General features: G+C 37.5%; 1 protein-coding gene across 2 annotated transcripts in view; it reads right to left on the bottom strand.

Annotated features, from left to right (window-relative positions):
• LARS2 (leucyl-tRNA synthetase 2, mitochondrial) overlaps positions 1-24138 on the bottom strand; it is an 87831-nt gene extending 63693 nt beyond the window's left edge. The window contains exons 1-6 of one of the 2 annotated variants that reach the window (XM_052794649.1): positions 24009-24102; positions 22981-23026; positions 21071-21321; positions 19105-19233; positions 8952-9043; positions 5441-5501 (exon numbers count right to left, since the gene is read on the bottom strand). In XM_052794649.1, coding sequence (XP_052650609.1) covers positions 5441-5501; positions 8952-9043; positions 19105-19233; positions 21071-21321; positions 22981-22993 — 546 coding nt within the window. In that variant the 5' untranslated portion in view covers positions 22994-23026; positions 24009-24102. Of the gene's footprint in view, positions 1-5440; positions 5502-8951; positions 9044-19104; positions 19234-21070; positions 21322-22980; positions 23027-24008 lie in introns of both variants that reach the window. The other variant, XM_052794657.1, reaches the window with a different exon arrangement.
• Between the last annotated feature and the right edge of the window lie 271 nt (positions 24139-24409).

Raw genomic sequence — 24409 nt, 5'->3', positions numbered from 1 at the left:
TATTCCAGTTACTGATCTTGATTAAATAAATAATGTCTGGTTAAAAGTTTCCATTAGGCTGCCATCATGCTTGAATTAAGGTGAATGTTAACGTTCCAATTCATACTTTATGAGTATGACAAAGATTTGCAGTGCATTAACAGAACTAACTTAACTCAGAAATACAGAAAAAGGGTTTATTAAACGGTTTGCAAAATAGCACGATGGACCCCTTCCACCCAGCCAAAAAAATATCACTTTCTGCTTCTCATTTGTGAGCTGAGCACTAGTATATTAGCACACATATAGAACCCCGTATCATAAAGCAGTTCACTAAATGTATATAAACAGGATATTACCATATTTTCTCCAAAGATAAAATATATGCTAAAAATCAGAACCCTTTTACAAATATGAAAAATGCTGCTCAGCTGACCACTGCACGTGCTCTTCAGTGCTCTGTGACAGATTTAGTGATAACCCATCGCCCCAGCATTTCCAAAGGTAATATGAAATGGGAGGGACAGCATCTCCCTCTTCCCCCAACCATTTTCCCTTTTCCTTTTGTCAACTTGCCAGTTAAAAAGAATATCTGATACTGTCACCAAAATGCATCTTTATCTTTGGTTACTGTTACTGCTCCTTATTCCTATAGGAATGACACTCATTCATTAACAATTCATTAAAACAATTAAAACAAACCACCTTTAAAAGTAGTCTGCTTTTAAAAATAGCAGATACTGCCAAGGTATAGAAGAGAAAGACCCTCACCTTTACCAAAAACCACCTTAATCCCTTTATTGCAGCACAGCAATCTGTTCCTAACAAGTAACATGATGGAGGAGTTAGTATCTTCTTTATTTTTACAAATAAATTCTCAGTTACAGACTAAATAGCAGTATTACAATTTAGATTTGACAGCACTGCAACTTGGGAAGCAACTGATTCATGTTAAGATTAAAGGGCTGTTCATTTTTAAAAAAATCTGATAAATAAGCCTCCAGCTACCAAAAATATGGGAAAACCAACAGTGAAGAATCCTGGGTAAACAAAAAACCCCCTAAAAAAAACCCCAACCAAACTGGATGGAAGATTTTGGTCATTAATAAAAGAAAAAACCTAGTTTTCAAATGCCTTGTTTTATAATTCATTATTTGTTCTAAACCTGCTCCATTCTTACAACTTTCCATTATGTAGCTCTGATCGTAAAACTGGTTTCTGTTTGTTTTTTAAGAAGGATACATCTTCAAGCTACTTTCATGACTATTGTCGTTTTAAATAAAAATAATATTTACAAGCTGTATAAAAGTGTTTATTTGTTGTAAGATCCACCAGGCTTTGTGAATAACATGTAACTAGACTAGACAGAAGTAATTTCCTAGTTTATTACTAATAATTTTATTTTTAGCACAGTCTTATGCTATCCAGAAGACAGACATGTTACACTTGATACTTATTAAAAAGGTGATAAGGAGAAAAAGTCTGAACGGATTTTTCTGAAAATCTATTTGGGAAGATTAAACAGTCTTTAATCTATTATTTGCCTATTTTGGTATTAAAGGCCATGTACCACCACATCTGGGAGTATAATTATTTGATTTTCAGAGGTTTAGAGCCAGACCAAGGTACATTTCTAAATTAATTTGAATATTTGTATTTCAAAGGCCCTTAGTTTTATGCTTTATTAGCTACAAATACAAACGTCATGCAGTGTCTACATTTTAGAGCATGAATATCTTTCTTGCAAAAAAGTAGCCTTGTATCAACGGTTTCCTTTTTTATTTAATTACAAGTAGGGTGACTGATTATCAGTGGTATGTGGATAAAAAGAAAATTTAATAGGTAATGCTCTATCTACTGTTACAGTTTTATGCATGCTCAGGCAGTACACAAGAATGACAACTTCAAAACTAAACAGAAAAATATCTGCACAAAGAAAATCTACCAAAGATTTCACCTTTTTTAAAGTACAGAGCAGAAGGGGAACATTACTCTTATACAAAAAATTATATCACTTGGAATGCATGAATTGAAAGAACTAAAAAACGTTGGCAGAACGAGCTACCTTCTAGCAGAAAGTTACAGATTGATAATACAGTGGTGAACTGATGGCTTACTGGGAACATGCATTCAGTCTGACGACACTCCTGAGCAAAAGAAAGGAAAAATGTTATATGCTCTCCATCCCTTGTTACTGATGATATGAATCTTTGAAAATAATATTGTCTAATTCCCTTGAAAATCATGTTTAAAAGAAGTGGCAGGCAGCTTGCTATGGTGTCTGAGATGGTATTTTGGAGAAATCTGATCACCAGGAATGCCCAAATTATTGTTATCTTAAAAACAAAACATAGCCACGATGTTGGGGTTTTTTTATCTTCCAGGTGTTTTTAATGCCCGAGACATTTCTTCCATCCTCAAACTGCAGCTTTTAAACCCTGGATCTGACAAACATAAATGTTCAGAATAGAAATGTTCTCTCTCATTATTTTATTAAAATCTCTCCCCAAAATCACACCATTTTCAAAGTGATTTAAAAATGTAACATTTATTACTTGAGGCACTTAAAATACCTACCTGTTTCAGGGAAAAAATATCAGATCACTATTAGTATTCAAAACTACTCTAAAGCAAAGTACTTACAGAGCTATTTCATGCATTTAATTATGTTTTTAGTTTGCTTACATTTTCTGTTTAGGAGAATAGTTTTCAAGTGTCTTTGTAACCTGGCTTTCTGAAATAATCTAATTAGCTTTTAATAATGCCTTATTTGCGATGCCTTACGGGTTAATTAATTTCACTGACTGCTAAAACAAAATACTTTTACATTTTGATTTGTAAGACAGAGAGAACAACGAAAAAACCCCAGATAAATAAAAGGAAATTTCTAGTATCCCAGACACACTGGGATTTGTTCATAATAATTTTACCAAGCAATAAAACTACAACTAGTCTTCATATTCCTGGACAGGACTTTCTTGAACACCAGACATGACTTTATAAGCAGTCAGCTTCTTCAGCACAGCTACATGCACTAGGTATTCAAAATGTACTTTTTATTGTTTTTCCACTTCCCCCCCCCCTTAACATTTCTAAAATGGTAAAATTTACTTAAGTTTCCTTCACGTCATCTAGGCGTATACTCTAAGCTGGCCACACAGAACAGAGACAGTTAACATAAAAGGTTAGCACGTTAAAAAGGCAATTCACTGCATGCTGAAATATGGATCTAAGGCAGGGCAATGGGTTCCCTTCAGCATGTATTTGCCAAGTACTATGCTCTAGCACAATGAAGCAGCACATTTAAGCAACACCAATGAAATTAAATTAAAAACAAATTCCTGTTTTATACAGTAGTCTTGGTTAATTAGACCAACCCTTACAAAAAGTGTTTTTCTTGCACTTTTCATAGGTGTCACTAAGGCTAGTGGGTTTGTTTGCGTTATCACAGTATTTTGTAAGCCACTCATTTAGTGCCATACAAGTATAGAATAATAAAAAAAAATATTCCTTACCTCAAAGAGCTCACTTTTAAGATAAGTACCTGCACAGCACAGCGCATTGCTGTGCAAAGATGCTTGAGTTAGCCCAGAAGCAGTACAGCTAAAGCAGCAAGATGCTCTGCCCAGCCTAATCAGCCTTGCAGAGAAGCAGGCTTTATCAGCCTGGAAAATATACTCTGCTACAGCTTAGCCGTTCCGCTTCCAAAGATAGCTCTTTCATGGCTAGCTCAAATATCTGTGCACTGGGAGATCATGTAATACGGATATATTTCAGGCATGATACATTTTTTGCAATAAAGAAACATATCTTTTTCTAATGGTTACCATTCAGGTCACTCTTACTCCAGTTAATAAGGCAGGCTTTCTAGGTAAATAAAACTTAACTCATAAGCTAAGGAGTGAAAACTCCAAAATTAATTGGTTTTTGAGAAACACTTTTTAGCTGTTTCAAAATCTTACCTTTCAAAAACACAAACTATGTGCCCCTAGAGCTTTTTAAGTATTTCAATTACACAACTGTTCAAATGGACTTAGTTGTAGAGTTTCAAAGCCCTTTCCACATGTATTCAGTGACTTGAAAGGTCATTAACCAAAACATGATTTACTAGAAAAGTGGAGGTAAACCTCAAAAGAACAGGCATGGAGATGACGAATGACTTTTCCCTGTGTACTTATACTTCCTGCCATGGTCTTCAGTACTGCTGGTTCTTCATCTCTTCTTCAGAAAGGAAGCGTTAAACAAAAGTCCATATACAGAGGGGAATTTTCTCAATTTTCTTTAAAGGCAAATCTGCAACATTCAACTCCTGTGTGTTCCATAGTACAGCCTACATGTACGATTTCACTGTTTTGAAGTATCACTGTATTACACATGCAGAAAATCTCTGAGATACCAACAGTTTTAAATATAAGAAAATAATTGCCAAGAACATGTGCAGTGAACCTTCCACAACATATCTTTTCTTTTCAGAGCAACTTTTTGGCTACCAAGAAAACTAAATCTTACTAAAAAGCCTTACACTGAAAAATCCTGCCATATATATGACATGACGAAATATGTTTTTTTAGATGCAAGACATGCAAATAAACAACTTCACCTTCAAGATTGAAGAAAATACATGGGAGGTCTCAGACTGCCAGAAAACTAATCCTTTTCAGATATATAATACTGTTATAAAAATCCAAGATTAGCATCTCCATCACTCTATTCAAAATCATATTAAGGTGATAAGCAACAGTTATTGCTGAGAATATAAAGGTAGTGGCTGACTTTGATTCAATGGTAAATGCAATAACCTCACAATTGCTTCAAAAATTAATTTCTTTTTTATCTTGAAAATGACATTAGCTTATGTCCGATCGTGTTTGGTAAGGTTTTTAAAGTGAACACCCGATTCTCAAGCATTAGTGTTTTAAATAAATTTCTGTTTTCCAAAACGGTCATGATTGCAACACCTATGAAAATGCAGACTTATGCTTCAAATTTAGAATAAAATAACCAAACCACCTTTTCAAGTTACAAGCTTTAAAACCTTGAGTATATTATAAAAACATACACATTGAAAAAAGCTCTCCTCAAAACATATATACCTTAACACAACGGCATGCTGTTTCATAAGTATCTATTTAGACTATTGCCTAATTTCTAACACAGAAAATTGCTACTTTGAAAGTGCTGAAAAAGCAGAGAGAAAAATCCAAATGCAAAACTGAAATTACTTTAAAGAAAAGAAAGATTCTCCTAAACCTTGAGATTATCAGATGATATCAGTATGTCAAAAGTGAGAGAAATCTGATAAAAAGCTTGAGAGAAGCTCGATTTTACAGTTTAATAATTTTAACTGGTCACTTTCAAATACTTCTATATTGTCATAAATAAAATGGTGAAATTCCATATTTTTCAATGTTCCATCATACAATAAAATAAAGCAGCATCCCCTTAAAAAAGAAAATCTTACCCTTTCCCATGTAAAAGACAGACCTAGTGCATCAAACTGTTCCCTCATGTGTTGAATATTACTGCAAAATAAAAAAAAAATTAACTTAAAATATTTCTATCATGTGGTCATATTTAAAATCAGGTGCTTATGAAGTTCTGAGAAATCAAAAGCACTAGTTAACCTCTAAACATTATTATCTCACTAGCAGTCAAACTCAAGGAACTGTCAGAATACTCAAATAATAATTTTAAAAGTTCCTAGTGCATTCTGGTTCAATTTCAATGGCTGTGTATACAAGACAACAATTTTTCTTCTCTTGATTTGAGCATAACTGAAAAGCAAATATGACACTGCAGTTTGAGGGAAACGTTCCTGAAGCATCGCTTCTCATTATTTTTAATTACCTTTACTGCAGTTGAGCCAAAGGACCCTCTGAAACCTTCACGATGCAGCAGAACGCACTTTCACCATCAGTTTAATCCTGCTCTATTGGCAATGCTATCCTGGCTGTATTTTGCTTTGGCTCTGGCGATCACGTGGCTATAGGATGAGTTGAATCAACTTACCCATTCAACTGAAGACATGCCCTACGAAAAGTTCTCCAAAACAACCCCACAAGTTTTCTTGCTTCCCTCTGATCAATGAGCTGATCAAACCAATATGGTGGCTACAAAAACAGCTGAGCCAACACAAAGGAGGTGGTGGGAACATATATCCTGGGAGGTGACAAGGAAGTCCTAAACTTCTGGTGGCAGCACAGCTATAGATAAACTTAAGTCAACTGCAAAACTGTAGGGCTAGACCTTGCTCCAGATGGACTATATTAAAAATGTAAAATAAGATACATCAGAATATACAGCGAAGCTTTAGTTTGAAAAGGTACTAAATACAGTTTACCAAAATAGCCACAATTACACAATATTAACTAGTGACCTGGTGTGAATTCATTCACATACTTTAAAATTGCTTAAATTTTTTTGTGGACTTTTAACTTTCTACTAAAATGCATTACGTCAGATAAAATATTATCCATCCTCCCTCAGTGGCTAATCTGACAGTCATAAAACCAAGCATTTAATTCTGATCCAGAATGAACTTGCACTGCTGAATAACCGAGTAATGCAAGTATCCACTACTAACAGTCGCAGAGCCCCAGTTACACTAGAAAAAGCCTGCCTTTTCTGGTAAGGTACCTTTCCTGGTATGGGTATACTAGGAAATCCTCTTATAGACTCACAGCTTAGACTGGGACAAACCATACTTTCAGTAGTACTGCTTATATTAAAGTCCCATTCAAAATGAACTGTACCAATAAAAAAAAATTTCAAATTTGAGTGTATTTTCACAAAGCTTCTGCCACTACACTAACTCTTACTAACAAAAATTTCTGTGTGTTTTATGTAACTAACTCTGTCTTCAATTTGTTTTATGTTTTTTTCCTAACTTTGAGAACATAATAAGTAATAGTCAAATGGAGTTCATTTTAAATCCCTTTGTCAGAAAAATCAGGATGCTCTGAAATTTGGTTGCTCACTCCTGAAACAAGTAAGCTGGAATGCCTACAGTGTGCCCCCTTTTACGGCTGTCTCCGTGCCAGGGATGACTAAAACACATCAGGCTGCTATCACATCATCACAGCATCATGTTCAGTTCAGTCATCCCTGCTGCAGGCATGAGAAACATTCAGGACAGTGACAGCAGAGAAAAATGGGAGACAGCAATTACTTCAGTGGTCAGAATTTAAACTGCCTGTATGATGAACCAATTCCCTTCCTTAGCATCAACCAAAAAATTGGGTATGTAAATAATTTTCCTATTTGGATGTTGTTATAATCAGTCCCAATGGTGATGCACTAACTTTTTTCAGTTTGTTGTTATAAAATTGTTATCTAGCTCTTAAAACTAGACAATCACTTGTTTCAGTATTAAGGCAATTTTCAAAGCAAAATTTTCTTCCAGTATAAAACATCTTGTACTTGTAACTACTAGCTAAACTGCTTTAAGTGTATGCAACAATACACACCTATTTACAAGAAAACAGAAACAGCACAGAAAGTAGCAGAAGAGAAACAGCTCAGGCTGTGCCCTGCCACAAGCTTTTTGGTATGACCCTGACAAACTGCTAAGATGAGACAGGCTGAGCTGATTCAGTTCTTTGCTATGGCACAGTCTCTGTGCTTTTCTTCTGAGCCAATTCAACTCAGGCAGATGGCAGAATGGCTTTCTTCTGAGCTGGCAAGCCAAGTCAGTTCAACACAATGTCCTACAAGTGCCAAAGCTAGTGTAATAGGTGAGGAGGGACCACGTAGTAGAGAGAAGGGGAGAACACTAACCCTTTTGTAGTCAGCAAGTACTTAATGTCAGCCTCGTAGTCTCAAAGCGACAACCTTCCCTTCTCTGTGCCTCATTTGTCATGTAGGCAAGGATCACAGTAACGCTCTATCTGGTGAAGGTTCCGTCAAGATAACTGAGGTAAAAACGAGGCACTCGGATGTAACAGATACATAGATTTGTTTTACAGCTGAGCTTCAGTAGGCTTATTGAAGGAAGGCAGAAATCATCCATTTACTGACCATGCTAAAATATATCTGATAGCCCACAACACACCGTGCACAGTGATTTTTCAGACTCTCTCAAAAGAACAAAACCAGATTTTTGTGTCTTGATGGTAACTGGTTCTCACGCATATTCTTATCTAAACATACATGGAAGAAATTTTAAAAAAATTAGCATAACTCAGAATTTGTGTAGTGCACTCATGCCTTCTCCCTAAGTGAAATCAGTTGCCATCATATTTTAGTTGGAAAAGTATCAAGTATCTCAACGTGGGACCAGAAGCATGAGAAAAACTTAAAAGAAACAGCATTACCAAAGGAGGAAATGGATCAAGGTCCAAAAAGATACCACAGCTAGATTACTGCATCCAGAGCACATCGAACTGCTTCACTTAAGATTGGTTTCTGAGTCATTTATAGAAATTAATGTTTACTTACGTAACTTTCTACTCATTTTAAAGAATATTAGGGGAACACAACGCCCAATTCTGCGGCCTAAAGCCCAAAATTTTCACAGAAATCAGCAGCAATAATGGCTGCTTATCACTTTCCAAGACCCAGTCTCAAATGAAATAACTATCTTCTTCCTCTTTTGCATGGTACTGAAAACTGCTAGTAAATCTAACCACATAGTTCATAATTTTCAACTGTGTGTTCTATACTAAGATTTAGCTCACCATAATGAAAGTCTGATTTATTTCTTGCTCACCAATTTGGGTGTTTGGGAACTGTCACTCTTTCAATATTCTACCTTTTTACAATTTAAAAGTCATTGAGATTAAAACCTCCCGATACCTTTTTTTTTTCAAAACTGAATGATCTGCCGAGTCCCATAAAACGTTGGCAAATAACCCTGGTTCTTTCTGTACCGTCTTTCTTCTACACTGGTTTTGCTCTGTTTTGTTGGTTTATGGGGGCCACAGTACAGGTATTCACAGTGGAAATGCATATTACTTAAATTCATTAAAAACTACCTTTGTGTCCAGCTTGCAGGGTGAAGCCCATGTTCAACTGCAGCATTTTCCGCTGGTAAACCAAATGCGTCCCATCCCATTGGATTTATCACCTGTCAGCAAAAAGGAAAAACACAATCTTACGTAACTTTCTGGAATGGCATCAGCAACACACACAGGCCTCCAAATAATGAATGGTGTTTTGCATTTCAGCATTTTTTTTGCCTGAATTGAACCTCTTCAAAACATGCCAACTATGGCTAGGTCTGTTTTAAAAGATGAATACGACTCATACTTGCTATCTACAATGCAATGTTAGAGGGAGCTTGAAGTATTAAGTATTAAAGTAAATCCTCATGACTATTTCAATACCAGGTTGACAATGACAAAAATCAATGCTTTGTAAATTTGTGTCGTGGTCAAAATTAGCAGTTGATGCTACTGCTAAATAGAAAAAAATATTCATTCCAAAGAAGGAGAAGAAGAAAGCAAGTAAAACTAATTGCACCAACTGTTTTATAACTGTACCGGATGTGTAGCCTACTATTTTTTTTATTTTTGTTGAAGAAAAAAAAAAAAGAAAAATACCGTATGATAACCTTAAATCCAACAGATAAAATGAAGAGGGTGGGGAAAACCGGTTTAGTCAAATTTTACTAAAATATCTTTTGTAAATACAGACTACAGGCTGACAAGTTGTATTTCGTGACCACAAATAAGTAAAGGGGGGAAAAAATGTTTACTACAAAATATAATAGATAATTTCTGTTGAAATAGTTATGTATCTTTCCTATTAACATGCAAATTATTTAGGAAAATAATCTAGCAATACAGTAAGCATTCAAAAAACCTGTTTAATAACCAGGGAAAGAAAGGCCAGTACTTAAGATGCTGTCATTAAACACACTTGTATATTGAATACTTGATAAAACCAATCCCATTTCTTACACCTACAAATGTGCTATAAATTCAGTAATTATGATTAAAGTTACACAAGTTTAACAATAGCAAAACATGATTGAGTAACATTTTACAGGTTGTAAGAAATCAAAATTTTTACCCCTTAAAATATGTATTTATATAAAGAACTTGTTCTTTAGTGGCATGTAAGCAAACAAGCAATAAGAAAGCAAGCCCAGCAACACTAATCTCATAAACTATCTCCATGTGAAAAATCTGCTCGTTTTGGAAGCATAAGAGCTACTTTTCTCACTGGTTTGAATTATTTTTATTCTTCTTTGCCACAGCCTTCCAATCCTCTGACTTCAATGGATTCTTTCATAAAAAATATTTTATAGATGTGTTTATAAAGGTGCCCTAGGCACCAATTCAGTGTAAAAGCAACAGGATTTAACAGCTGTGACTCCTCAGCATTCTCGTTTTCAATACTGAGCTAAACTAAACCTGCTGTATATCATTACTCTGCTGGTGCAGCAACAAAACCAAAGGTACTAACCTGTCAACAGCTGTGATTCAAGCCAGCACAATAAGGGTCCGTGCACAGCACATTTTTGATGTATAAATCTAATAGAAATCAGAATGCTATTCTGTGTTACAAGTTTTCCCTATTATCAAACAGATCATTGTTCCTCACATCACAGCATCAGAAATAAGAGTCCTAACTCCTTACTTCCCCACATAATAGGTGTTACATAGAAAATCTCATTTGGAGTCTAAACCACTTGTCAACCCCCAACTGAAGCAAACCTCTCCCCAGCCCTTCTCCTCTCCCTCCCCTCAAGAGTAATCAAAACTATTGGTATAAAAGAGAAAAAAGAAAGGTAAACTTTACATAAACTACAAATCTCAACAGAATTTTTTAAGGACACACTAAAATATTAGTTTCTGCAGCTGAGCTCTTTTTGACCACTACTATTGCTGACAACCTGTCTCCGGACAGAAATGATGAAATAAACCAGATTTTTTTTTTCCATGTATAATACATGTTTTCTCTTATTTAAACCCCCTTTGTTTAGACAAATGCCCTACATTTGCATCCCAACAAATGCCTTCTTTTACTACAAGCTGATGCACATTAAGTGAGATTAGAAAAACTACTCAATTAATTTTTGTAAAATTCGGCTTCTGAAGATCTCCTGGATATAGATAAGCAGCCAAAAGCAAAGCACAATCTCATTTCTCACGCTCATGAGCAAAAGGATGTGGGAAGAACAGCTTCACTACTGGCTACAGACTCCCCAAAAAGACTGACTGATGCTCCAGACAGCTAATGTGCAGGCATTTTTTTTTTTTGCTAGCAGGAGTTATCTGCTCACACAGATCTTCCCAATTCTAGCATGTATTTTAAAATACCATACAGTGTATTCACTTATCACATTCAAAAGACAGTTCAATTTAAGAACCAACAGCATTCTTCAAGTTAAAGGGCTGAAGAAGTATGCTAATTCAAGTTTCAATCAGAAACCTGAATTTAAAGAGACATTAAAAATATCCTCAAATTAATCTCCAGGATAGATCTATTTATGTAGTTGCTATAGAGATGAATGTAACATGCACAGTGGTTTAGAAAATTATTTCAAGTTTATTGTCTCTTTTACTTCTCTACCGTGAATGGATTTGAAAGGTTTGTGAAAGGCATTTGTCTAAACAACAGGTCAGCAGCTTCTGGCTGGAATGTGTGTTACGTATCTACAGTTAAAATGGCACAGTCGCCACATAGGACTTGGCATTACATCTTAACTCTACTTAGACAACATAAAACACAAGACTGAGATTAACTATACAGTTCTGGAAAGCATAAAAAACCTCGACAGACATGGAAGAGAAGAAGAAAATATACAACTAACATGTCAGAAGTTGACACAAAGAATAAAGGACCAGTTCGGCTGTTCAAAACAAAGGAAAAATAGGAAGAAAGCAATTTTGAAGACCAAAGGGTATTCCTTACAGCTCCTTGATGGTTTGGCCATAGGCTCTAACTAGCAGAAAACATGGCTGCTCACTCCAGAATTACAGATGAGCAGAAGAAAAAAAGTCATCCACTTTCTTGAATTTCAAGCTGACTTGATTGCTTCTGACAGCAGCCTCTAAACCTTATGCAACTGAGGGATCAATTCTGCTCACTAGAGTGACCGTTCTTCCAAGCATGGCTTCTCTGCCCAGACAGTATTTTCTCTAAGCCGCAAGGAGAAAGAAAAACAAATAATGAACATATCTTGCAAGACAGCAGGACTGCGTAAGTCTAAGGATGCCTATACCTGGTAAAAGAAGGCAGGTTATAGTTTTCGTCATTTTAAGATGGCAGAAGCCAGTACTATCACCAAAGGCAGACGTGTGTTTCTGGTCTTCACAAAGAAGTTGACAGGTAAACTCTTCCTGGTTAAAACTACTAGGTTAGTTTTGAACACTGATTACGTGGCTTAAAATCCTCAGAAGTTCACATGATCAGGCCGGATCAGCTATGAAAGACTGGCATTTTCTACCACTCAACATACTATGTTTTGCACAGGAACATAAAGTTGCAAGGAAATGATTAATTAGCGTGTGGAGAACAAAGCACTTGGTAACTACCACACTGAGCGGTCTTTTCAGGAGCAGATTATTATAAAGGAAAACAGTCGCATCTTGAAACATTTTAGATCGCAAAGACTCTCACTTCATATTAGCTCGAAGCATCGCTTTCAGAATCATTTCACAGCATGGTCAAAAATCTATCGATAATGATGGCTAGAGCTCTTAATGTGACTGTGGGACAAAGCAGAGGAAGACACAGTAACTCCATGAATTCATTTCTGAGATCTCAGCTCTTCCTCTCAGAGGTTTTTCACCTATTCACTGCTGTAACAATCAGCCCATCGCACTGACGTTAGTAGGCAAGATCAGCAAGTACTCTGTAACGCAAAGCTGACAAAGATCTCATAACACTCAGTTCCATGCCTCTGTCAACATAACTAGGATGGACAATTCAGTGAATTTTCCTTAATGTTTGTAAGGAAACAAACAACTTGTTTGCTCTCCTGATATGCTCAGTAGCTCTCAAAACTATGACCAGGGAGCTGACGTATCTTTCTTACATCCAGATCAGTATATTCTAAATTTTAAGAAAGATAGCAGAATCAGTGTCAAAAATGCCTGTAAATAAATATATTTCAGAGAATGTGTGATAAGAGAAGACAACCAAAGATGAGAATGAAGAGGCTTGCTGACAGATTAGTGATTTGAATCAATACAGCAAAGTCTACATTCCTGTCTCTATTACAGCCCCCTGACACACTCGATGTGAACTAACCAAGAAAGGCTGACAAAATAGGTGATCTGTAGTCAAGAGTTTCAGCTGCCACAGAACACCCTTGGCTCCAGCAGCAACTTTCTGTCATCCTCCTTGCACTTATCTCACAATTGTGCAACCACACACAAGTGAGACAGTAAGGACACATGGCTGGAGAGGGGAGAGGAGAGGACGGCTGCCCCTTCCACTGGCCACCTACAATGAGGCTGAACATGTTGAAAATCGGATTTGTAAATTGACAGATTACAGATACAACACATTTTAAATACAAGACCTCCACCTGAATGCAGCCTAGATTGTCTTTTAAGCATACTAGGTAATAAACACCAATACACAACTGCTAAAACTTACCATCACCATCAAACAAAAAAACCCCAAGCAGACAACGCACACCTGGAAATAGATTAAAATAATGAATTTCTGACTCATGCGTATATTCTAGCAAGGACTATTTCAATGCTTCTCTGCAACAGAATGCTGCGTATTAGCATTCTGATAAGGCACTTTCAAATTAAAAAATAATCAACCCATGAAGATTTCTATTAAAACATAAGCCTGCTTATAAAATGCTCTCATTTATTTCTTGTTCTCACAAGATACAAAATATGAATAATTATTCTATGTCCACACGCTACCACAAACGTTTAGAAAACAAAGGTGTCTCTTACCTCCTTAATCTCACACATTCTTGTCTAACATAATTGCATTTAAAATAATACCTCATTTTCTCTTTTTCTTTCAAAATGAAACAGAGTGAGCTCATTAACACCTTCACTACTTGTTACTGGAAAACTAAATTTAAGTAAGATCCAATTCACACAGGATAGGATACTTGTAATACTTTCCACTTGGTTTATACCACAGAAAATAACTTGGCAAAAGGACACAACAGCCTCACACAAAAAAAATGGTGGAAGCAGCTAATGATGATCAGAAAATGGAACTGTATTGAAATAATTCATCTTACTGATTAATTAATTGTAAAGGTTTAATTAAACTTGCCTGTCTTTCTTCAATACCATTCACTTTTGCAATTTCAAGAATATTAAGATTCACTGCTGAAAGGGAAAACAATTAAGGAAAATACATCCAATTTAAAAAAAGAAGACATTCTGGATAAAACAAAAACACTCTTTAAGTCATTTGGGGATATTGTGGAACTATCACTGACAATATTCCAATCCCACCTATCAGGAGCAGTCTAAATATAAATTAAGAAATCTGCTCCTAGTGTACAGGAATTTCACCCTGAATTGTCCAATGATCATTCTCATTTCTGCACAACACACACATGTGACAGCCTTGCCGTGGTATCAATTTCAATTCAAAATTTTATTAAAAAGGTATCACAGGAACTATTGAACTGAATCACTCTCTGTTTACTGATTGCTAAGGGAATAATTCTCAGTCCTCTGAGAGGCACAAATTATCCACTTTGGAATTTATCAAAGACATGATAATGATAGCATGATAAAGCAATGGTAAATACTTTTTCCCCTGAGCAGCAGCAGACTGGAAATCTGCCATGGTGAAAATCACCATGAATAGCTCTATAATTTGAACATGGCACTCTCAAATAATGAATAGGAAATCTCTTAACATCTTACAAAACTCCTACATTCGAATTCACAACATGCATGTAAATTCACAGAGAAAACACAACCAGAAACTGCACTTTATAGTTCTGGATTGGTTTATTAATAGATACAAATTTGTAATTTAAAATATATAAATTACTTTTTCATAGCATTTTAAAAGAAATTGGTTTGTAATAAGATTTGTGACTAAACTCTCCATACACAAAAAATTGTTTTAACTGCACTTCAAGAAAAATGTTATCCTTAACACATTTTGGAAAGAGACTAGCTCAGTGCATTCCTGCTAAGTAATCTATATGGTTTACAGTTCCCATGCAAAGACTTCCAACTTCATCTTCAGTAATCAGAACGTAAACAAGTTATCTTATAACAGATGTACTCTACAAATCATTTATGCAGCAATCCAGTCCAAGTGCATGACAGAGTTTGTTTCCCATGCACTGCCTATGGGTCCTCGAGGACTACTGGAACAAGACAATGCTTCACTGGTCAGATCTTCAGGTAAAACAAATGGGACTTCACCACCCATCGGCACAATCGATGTACTGGCCCCATATCGATACAACTCCAGTGATTACCTCTGTACTGCAACACACAAATTCATGCACCCCCTAGTGAAAACTCTGCAAAGCTTACCACTCACCAGTACACTGAAAAAGTGACTGACTACCTATTGCAACATTACACTTGCATTAAATCCCACCCTGCACAGCATTTAATAAATGACTAGCCAGTCACGTATTGCAGAAAAGGCTGCTTCTCATTAGGTAATCAGTTTGCCCATTTTCAGTGTCGTAAGTTACCAATATCATCTATGGCTTTATGTTGAAGCAGTATTTCTTCCAAAAACAAGGAGGGGAAAAAAAGAGCAAAAATATTTATTTTTCCCACTTAAAATGCTGGTGAAGTACAGGTTTCTGGCAAGTATCAGTAGAATTCAGTGCATATTACCTCTCTAGAATATTTTAATTGAAACAAAATCAGATCCTATCCAGCTAGAAAAGTGAAATACTAATGTTGCAGTTTAGAAAAACAAAAAACCAGCATCCAAATGATTTAACACTTTCCCAGTTAAGATTTCAAACTACCTCCAATATGAAGAAATTACACAAATGCATTCCAAAGAATGGCTCCAATTTACTAAAGGAGTTCTAATCCCTTTCTAAAGGCGCTCTAATCCCTTTCTAAAGGCATTCAAGCTTATCCTTACTTAAGTATTACAACAAATAAGCCAATTCTTGCCTGCTCAGATTAAATCAATATGAAACTAATTTACTATTTTCTCACGAAGGCATTATGAAAAATATCTCCACCTTACTGAACAAACACTACTGTCTTACTCAACCATATATACTAGTCAGCTATGTACACACCATATATATTTTCCCTGATATTTTCCCTCACTGTTTATTAGACAACAAATACACATTGCAGTCTGAAGTTTTCCCTGGGAACTTTAAGTGTGAATGTTTTTGCCTCTGTTTTTCATGGTAACAGCCCATTATTCCTCGTTGCCTTACAAACACTTTCAACCTACCTGTATCGCTTCTAGCACAGTTTTATGACTTCCTAACCAGGGTCAGTTCTACACCTGTATGTAGAGATATAGTTCCTAATATTACTTTCAATTACTCTTCCTTTTTTTTTAGTTCGGAAATGATGGAAGAAAAGTTTAAACAACATTACTACTCCAAAGTCTTACCCTAAACTTGCCTTCAATACCTGAAATGTATTCACTTCTACTTAGAATTTTGACTTGGGAAAAATTAGCAGTCCCTGAACTTTCAAACATGCAATATTAAAGCTGAATTTCCGGAAAAGGGGGGGGGGGGGGGGGGGAAATCAATAGAATAACTTCAAAGTTAGTTATGCATACTAACATTTTTTGTTTCTAAAGCATTCTTTCTTTTTATGTACTGAAGAATTACAGTAATTCCCTGAATACAGGGGAAAACATTTTTCTTGGGAATATCTAATTTTATGTATGATAAGACATAACCATGTCATAGCCTACAACCATCACAATAAAGAAATTTTAACAGATTGTATAACTATGACAATGGCCAGAGAAAACATCCAGACGCTGATAAATTAATTGCGAGGAGAAAATCAATTATAAAGGCTTTAATTCTAAGTGATGGAGAAATTAGCATGGCTAATAAAGAAAAGGTTTTTTAAGGCAAATATAAGTTCCAACAAGTTAATGTACATCACTAACACAATAGCTCTCAGTCTGACATACTCAGGAAATCATCTAAGAGATCTTTAACGTCTCTTAATTGTACATGAAGGTTAAATTCTTTGGCTGCCCACCTTTAGTCATAAATAGATGTTCAAAGTGGTTAACACAACAGAAGATACACGCATTTATAGAAATTCAGCATGTTCTACAGGCACTCTCATACCTTCAAAGTAATTTTTACATGAAATATAAAAATAAGCTGAAATGCAAGATTTAAAAACTTTATAAGACTTTCAAAACTTTTCTGGGAAAAAACAGGCAATCATGGAAATAAAACTTGCTTTCACAGCGGCTCTTGTACTTCATTGCAACTATATTATCTTTTCGTTTTCGCCAAAGCTGGAATACTTCCCTTGTATTCAAAAGCTAACACCTACAGCATCCTACTGGACGTAGACAATTATTTTCACTTTATTTTAGCTAGTACAAGAGGGAGCAAGTTTTCATCTTTCTGAACAGAAATTTAGTATCTCCAGTGTTACTGATGAGAGATGGCTTATGTCCTGAAATGATGTCTCCAGTGGTCTTAACATCAAGCAAGAATCAACAGTCCCTTCAAGAGCCTAGTTAGCACAATTTTTTTATTGAGATCTAAGCTCTGGTCATTCAGAGAAGTTAGGAAAGATGAGTGTAACAACAGACATTGGGGTTTTTTTCTCATTTAAAGTCTAAGGCAGTTATTTCTTTTTCCTGTAATTTTAAAAGCATGAGAATGCATTTCTGTAAAGCAGCATTACATATTCAGTGCATGGTATGTTCATCGTTGGCATAAAATACACAGTATTTGGAAAGGCAGCACACTGAATAATTCAGTGACGATACCTTTAAGGGTCTCATGGATGGTGATAAATCCAGGAAACGCTACACTTCAACAGCACTTGTAGCAAGGAAATTGCACTTAGTACCACAACCAGCAACTAACATTTATTTCTCCATTTCATTTTCTTTGTACTCTTTTGAGGTTCTGATTCCTATATTCTTGAGCTGCTCCTCCTCTCTCATACATTAGAGAGAATTCCTTTCTGAGTCTCATCCTAGATTCTTGCTTAAAGCTATTTCTTTCCTTTTGTTCCCTGCCCCAAAATTGGGTATTCTCTTTCTGTGCTCCTCCTTCCTACTGTTTCCAATTCTTAACATTTTCTGCCTACCAAATGTCTTCTTCCTCCTTAATATGGTTGTCACTCAGGCTGCAATTCTCTTACATCCTTCAAATTTTACCCGCCAGCCTTTACTGCAGAACACCAATTAGGATCCCACCTGTAGACTGCAGGGACTCTCAGCTCCACCTTCTACCTACCAGAGAGAGAGAAGGGAACAAGGGAAAAATGATGGCAGGCATGGGGCAGACTGGGAAATGGAGGAATGTGGAAGGGAAAGTGGGATTTCTCCTTGCAGATGCAGCAAGTAAGTTAGTCTTCTTAGCCTACCTGGTAGGCTTGCACCTTCAGAAGACAGCATTTTGTATGTACGAGCAAGGCTGAAAGAGGCAAACCAAGGGATCAGTCGCTACAGAACAGAAACTAGATTCTAGTTTCTTCTTCCACATGATGTGACGTGCGACATGACCCTGCTCATCTGACTTGTAGCAGTCATGCAAAAGGGTTTCCCTCCCAGCTGGCACAGAGGAGCAGGACATCCCCGAGTCTGACAAAGGACATCGGTTCTCAGGAGCAGAAGAGGTGAAAGGAGTTGACTTCTGTAGTGTCTTTTTCTCTTGCCTGCTACACCTTTTCCTCCCCCATGGCAGCAGGGTCTTCAGTCTCCTCTTACAGAAATGGCAGGGCCCACAGGTCTCATCGACACTGTGCCATGCATCAACAGATTCATTCAAGTAGCTGATACAGCATCAGCTGTATCATTTGAGATAGCTTCTAACAATTTGTTATCAACAGTGAGTTCTTAACACCACCTGTTTTCAAAAAGTCTCCAATTTCAATATTCCAAGCTTCACAGGTCATTATCTAGGCACCTATAGCATATATTCCAAATAAACCTTCACGGCTTCTGGAAAATACTGATTTCCTGACCAATTACGATACTAAAACATCAAAAACCAACCCAGTCCTACTGCCCATCTTTTCTTACCTGCATCCCTCTCATTTTCTGGAACCGAGCTACTGCATCACTCATGGTGTAGACACGAACATGGCCCATGTGAAGCTTTCCAGAAGGATATGGGAACATAGAAAGCACATAAAATTTTGGTCTTGATTTCTAGAAAGAAATTTTTAGAAAGTTGTAATGACATGAGTTAGCATTTCACTTGAATACATGCGCACATTATAAACTACGCGGCACGATGGAGAGAAACAAGGTTTTGCTGGAACTGATCCAAGTGAGCACCGACAAAGTTCATCGGATCAAATTCTTTGGGACTGTAAATGGAGATGTTTTACCAGACTTTGCTGCCATCTCATCAATTTATATTGATATTTATACAGCACTCGAGAATTATGTTTTTAATTAACTTTTACTCAACAAAAGATACATTAATGTAACTGCAGCTTAACAAATCACCATTCCCTACCATAGCATCTGTAACTGATTATCTATGCATTCCTAATCTGTCCCACCAAAAAATGAAAACATGACAGATTAAATTATCCTCTTAACAGTTTAAACAAGTGTTGTATTTTGTATTTACAACAAACATGGAGCTCACTCCTGGCCAGTTGCTTTTTGTCAGCTGAACTGCAGTAACTTGCTGAGTGACAAACTCAATCATTTGCAATTGCATGAACATCCACTGAAGTGAAACTGTTCAGTTCCACTGTGCATGCTCAGATCCAAAGACATCTTACAAGCAGTACCTTGCATAGTGAAAAGTAAAAATTTCATTTAGTTAGGTTTGAGTAAATGGACAAAAGTTACAAAGAAACCAAACATTATCTCTTTCACATAAATTATTCCTAATACATCTTGATTAGCATTGAATTTATCATCGATACATGCTTGGTAAGTTCCCGTAATTATTTTTTTATGTTAATAATGAAAGAAAAAAATTATGGGCAGCTTTTACTATTCTGAACAAAACTCTATTCATATTTGTCAAATACTACTTCCTTTACCACTTATGTTCAATAATAGCAAAATCAGAAATAATCTGAATACTTCATTGCAGCACTATACACTATCTGCCTCTTAATATGAGTTATTAAATCTACTTCAACTGTAAGGATAAACAAAAGTATCATTAAAAATACAATTTAGAACTTATCATATGTATGATATATATATGATACCTATGTATACATGTGTCGTCAGATATAAAAGACACAAGCCTAACTTAATGCTTTCCCTGCTACCTGTATGCATGCACACCATTTTCATCTCAGTTTTCTTCCTCAGAAAAAGCAAGCCTCTTTTCTCTCTTCGACACTTTGATAGAATCAGTTTTTTGTTGGAGAGGGGGCACATTTTAGGAAAGAACAAACAAACATGAAGGGGCACAAAAATGGTTTTATACCTATGTGACTGAGCATAATTGAGAAGGCAAAAAGAGTCAGAGACCGAGATTACCACTGTTTTCAAGATCTTTTATTGCATGGCAAAACTTGTTTTTTCTGCAAGTCACTCATTATTCCTAGGACACTGTAAACCAGAAATTATTCTTGAAAAATTATCTTCCCTTAACATAGATTTTAATGAGTCACAGTGCATAGTGTAATAGATTTGCAATAACCATTGGGAACAAGAACTTGAGAAAATGGTTTACAAAAGTTACGAACGTAGATGTTTCTTTTAATACTTTAAATAATTAATTCCTAAATGTGGTATAATATTCAAAGAAAAAATTGATTAAACACTTCCTAAATTTACAAGTTCATACTTTGCTTATCACCCTGTTTACCCTCAAGATTTTTTTATTATTTTACCACCTATTTCATCAACAGTTTTTAATAATCTACTACCATATAAAAGTATTTTCCCCCAAAATGTAATATACATCTCATCATTATAAGCCAACTGTACTATGTAAGTTTCAATTAATTTCACTCTGAGAAAACAAAAATATCAAACATATAATTTCCAAATTTCTCATAATGCTTACATTAGTTTCTGAAATTCTGCAGACCTGATCCTTTAATCTCGGGAGCCACCAATTTTCAACTCTTTTTCTTGTCTCCAACCCATAGCTTTTTTCCCATTTCCCCGTCTCACTGTAAATAGTTCTGACACAAGGAGGAACCAGTCTTCTCTGCCATTTAATTAATCCCAGGAAGCCATTTAGTTGTCTCTTCAAACATGAGGAACAAGTGCCAACTCTCTGACAAACTGACTGCATTCTTAAGGTTATGATATCTGAAAAAGACAAAAACATGTATTTCAGTCTGCACTATATAACAGGAGTTTAGTGGTTATTATGATTATACAGAAATTTGGTAGCTATAAAACATATTTTAGCTTGATTTAGATTACTTGGCTGTTTTCCATGGTACTTGCATTTTATTCCCATGTGTTTGAATTATAAAAGCATTTATTTTTTAGCCAAGAGAACTAACTGTGGCCCTTGCACGAAACAAACCTGTTCTGTTAGATTTCTTCTCTAATAAGATACAATTCTCACATTCAATCTCCCATAAAAGCAGGATCAGTCAATTGAAGGTTCAAGAAGCTCAGTTGCCTGAACAGAAGATGGCTAACAGGGTGTTAGTAAAATTTAGAATGAAGTAGGGAGAAGAGGAAGTTGGATGAAATTATCTTGCAAAACTGCTGAATTTGTCATCACTGAAAAGACATGGGGGAGGATGACTATAATTAGTAGATTTCAACTAGACATTCTAAATTGACTATTTTGCTAAGGGCTTCCTCGTCAGTATAGCTTCCTGCAAGAACTACATGAGAAACTTACACTGTTCAGACAAGATATAATTTAACAAGTCAAGCAAGTAAAGCAATCCAGTTCTCTTTCAAATAAAAATCCAGTTAAAAGAACTCCTCATACACTTTAGAGTGGGTCTTCTAAAATAAAACTACTCAGATTTGAGAAAGATCAAATAGCCTGCATGTTTGGGATCAGTCTCAGTAAGATACTTACTGATTTTACTTCCTACAGTAGGAAATACAGCATTAAAAAACTGCCGCCTACTCCGAGATTTCTTCTTCGTCTTCACCCCAACTCCTTTTTTAAAAAACTTGTTTCTTTATTTACATCAATATTTCCTATCCTCTATGGTTGTGGGGTGGGGTTTTTTTCAAATTTTGGCCTATATACGTGACTGTTGTACCAAGCTAGCTATTCAGTCTGTTCATAATTTTTCTTGCAGTTACATCAGTAAAATCTCTGTGTAGAGAAACCTTGTATAAGAAACAGTTTTATTTATGTATTTCCCATACGATAGCAACATTATCAGTAGAAATAATTGCTATACCACCTAAATTAGGTCCCCAGTAAGCTAGTGCGAGTTATACTTCCTTAACATTCACCACATATGTGTACACAAGCCCTCATTGCCTGTCTCATTACATATCTACAGAATTGCACCTCTTCCCTCTTACTTATCAAGCAGGCTCTTTTAAACACTTTTTCATTTACATACATGCCTTACATTTACATACTTATTTACATACACACCAGTGCTTTGAATTTTTTGTTGCTAATCTCTAAAATCGCTCATTTGTCATAACAAATCCAGGGCTGAACTCGGGATTCCCAGTGCAGGTGCACACGAGTTATTCAGGAGACACCTAACTTCTCCCCTTCCATAACCTTACACTTACTCACTCAGCTCAAAATTAGCAAGAACATTTCAGTACTTTACTGTTTTGCTTATTCTTATTCATGATTTCCGTATTACTTAGGTCTTATTTCCATCACTTCAATTTATTTTACAACAGAAAGGAGCACTTTCTTATGGCAGGCCGCTTTCAGCATTGCTGACTTACAAAATACGTACTTTAAAACACAACAGTTACACACATGTGAATTCTTCACCTGCGCACAGCTGAAGAGAAACCCACCTGCCAATGTCATGTCTGCCAGGGCACATTTGGGTGATTTCAGGCCCTACAGGTCACACAAGCACTGGATGCAAGTGAGAAAGGGACCACAGCCTGGGTTACGCAGCGTTAGAGCAAAGCTCATTTAAACACAGGGACTTCCAGGACGAGAAAGAGATCTGCAGTCTCTTTCCTGCTCCCAGACCCCCTCACGCACAAGATGCGACGATCAGCAAGCCACACACTGGGCCAAGCAAGGACGTGCAGCACAGAGGACAACCAAATGCCAAAGATGTGGCACTACATGGTTTTGCCTTTCCAGACAGGTGTGCATGGGACTAGGAGATGAAGGATGCTCCTCCCTGCCCCAGTTAAGGGCATCCCAGGCCAGCACTGTGTGGGTCTTCAAAGGAGCAGGTTACCAGCCATAACTGTCCAACTTGGGCAGGTGTGCCAAGAAGGGAGGAAGGAGCTGGACTGACAGAGGAACAAAGGTTGAGATCCTGCTTTGGAAAGATGGAAAAAGCACACAGGAGAGGGGACCTTTACTGCATTAAAGTACTGAAAATTGCTTGGTAAGGGCCAGCACATTTCACTCACCCTGCAAGTGAGGCAGGCAATCAAATTCCTTTCTTTACCCTGCGGCTCAAATTTGAATTAAAAAAATCAAAACCTCCCTACACTCCTGCCCCCCCGCAGTTTAACCAGCAAAAGCCCTGGTGGGAGGGTGGCCGGCTGCTGGGGCAGCAGGCACGGAGGCAGGCAGCTCCCTCGGCGGGAAAGACCAGTCACGGCGGGGCGGGAGACTCAAAGAGGGGTGCTGCGGGTCACCTCGCCGCCGGCACGGCCGCCTGCGAGGGGCTGCAGCGGGGGCAGCCAGACGAACGGAGCGGGCCGGGGGAAGCGCGGAAGGCGTACGGCTGCAGGCACCGGAGGCAAAGGCCGCCCGAGGGGGAGCGTGAGGAGGAGCAGAGACAGTCAGCAGTTAGAGCCGTTGGCCTGACAGGAGGCGAGCCCCGCGCTCGCGCCCGCCGCTGAGGGACCGTTACCTGCGCGCGGGAGCCCGCTGACCGCGCTTCGCGCACCCTCAGCTTCCCTTCTTCGCTGCGGGCGCCGCCATCTTGGTCTCGGTTTTGGCGCCGACGGCCGGTACGGCGCGTGTGCCGCCTCCGCCCCGCCTCTCGCGCATGCGCCGCGCGGCGCCGGCCCCGCCGGGGCTTCTGCGCAGGGGGAGTGGTGCGGAACGGCTTGTCCCCGCGGGCGGGCGGTGGGCGTCCAAAGACTGGTTGGAGGCCAGTCCGGCCCAGTCCTGACCCCTCCTGCCCAGCCCAGCCCAGCCTACCGTGGCCCGGCCCGGCCCGCCCAGCCCAGTCAAGTGCCCGAGGCCGTGCCGCGCGGGTCGTGGCCCTCAGCCCGAACCAAAGTGTCTGAGAGCCGACACAGTAGGCAG

This window comes from Harpia harpyja, chromosome 1 (genome assembly GCF_026419915.1).
Source record: "Harpia harpyja isolate bHarHar1 chromosome 1, bHarHar1 primary haplotype, whole genome shotgun sequence".
NCBI lineage: Eukaryota > Metazoa > Chordata > Aves > Accipitriformes > Accipitridae > Harpia > Harpia harpyja.
This window is presented reverse-complemented; position numbering and strand designations above follow the sequence as displayed.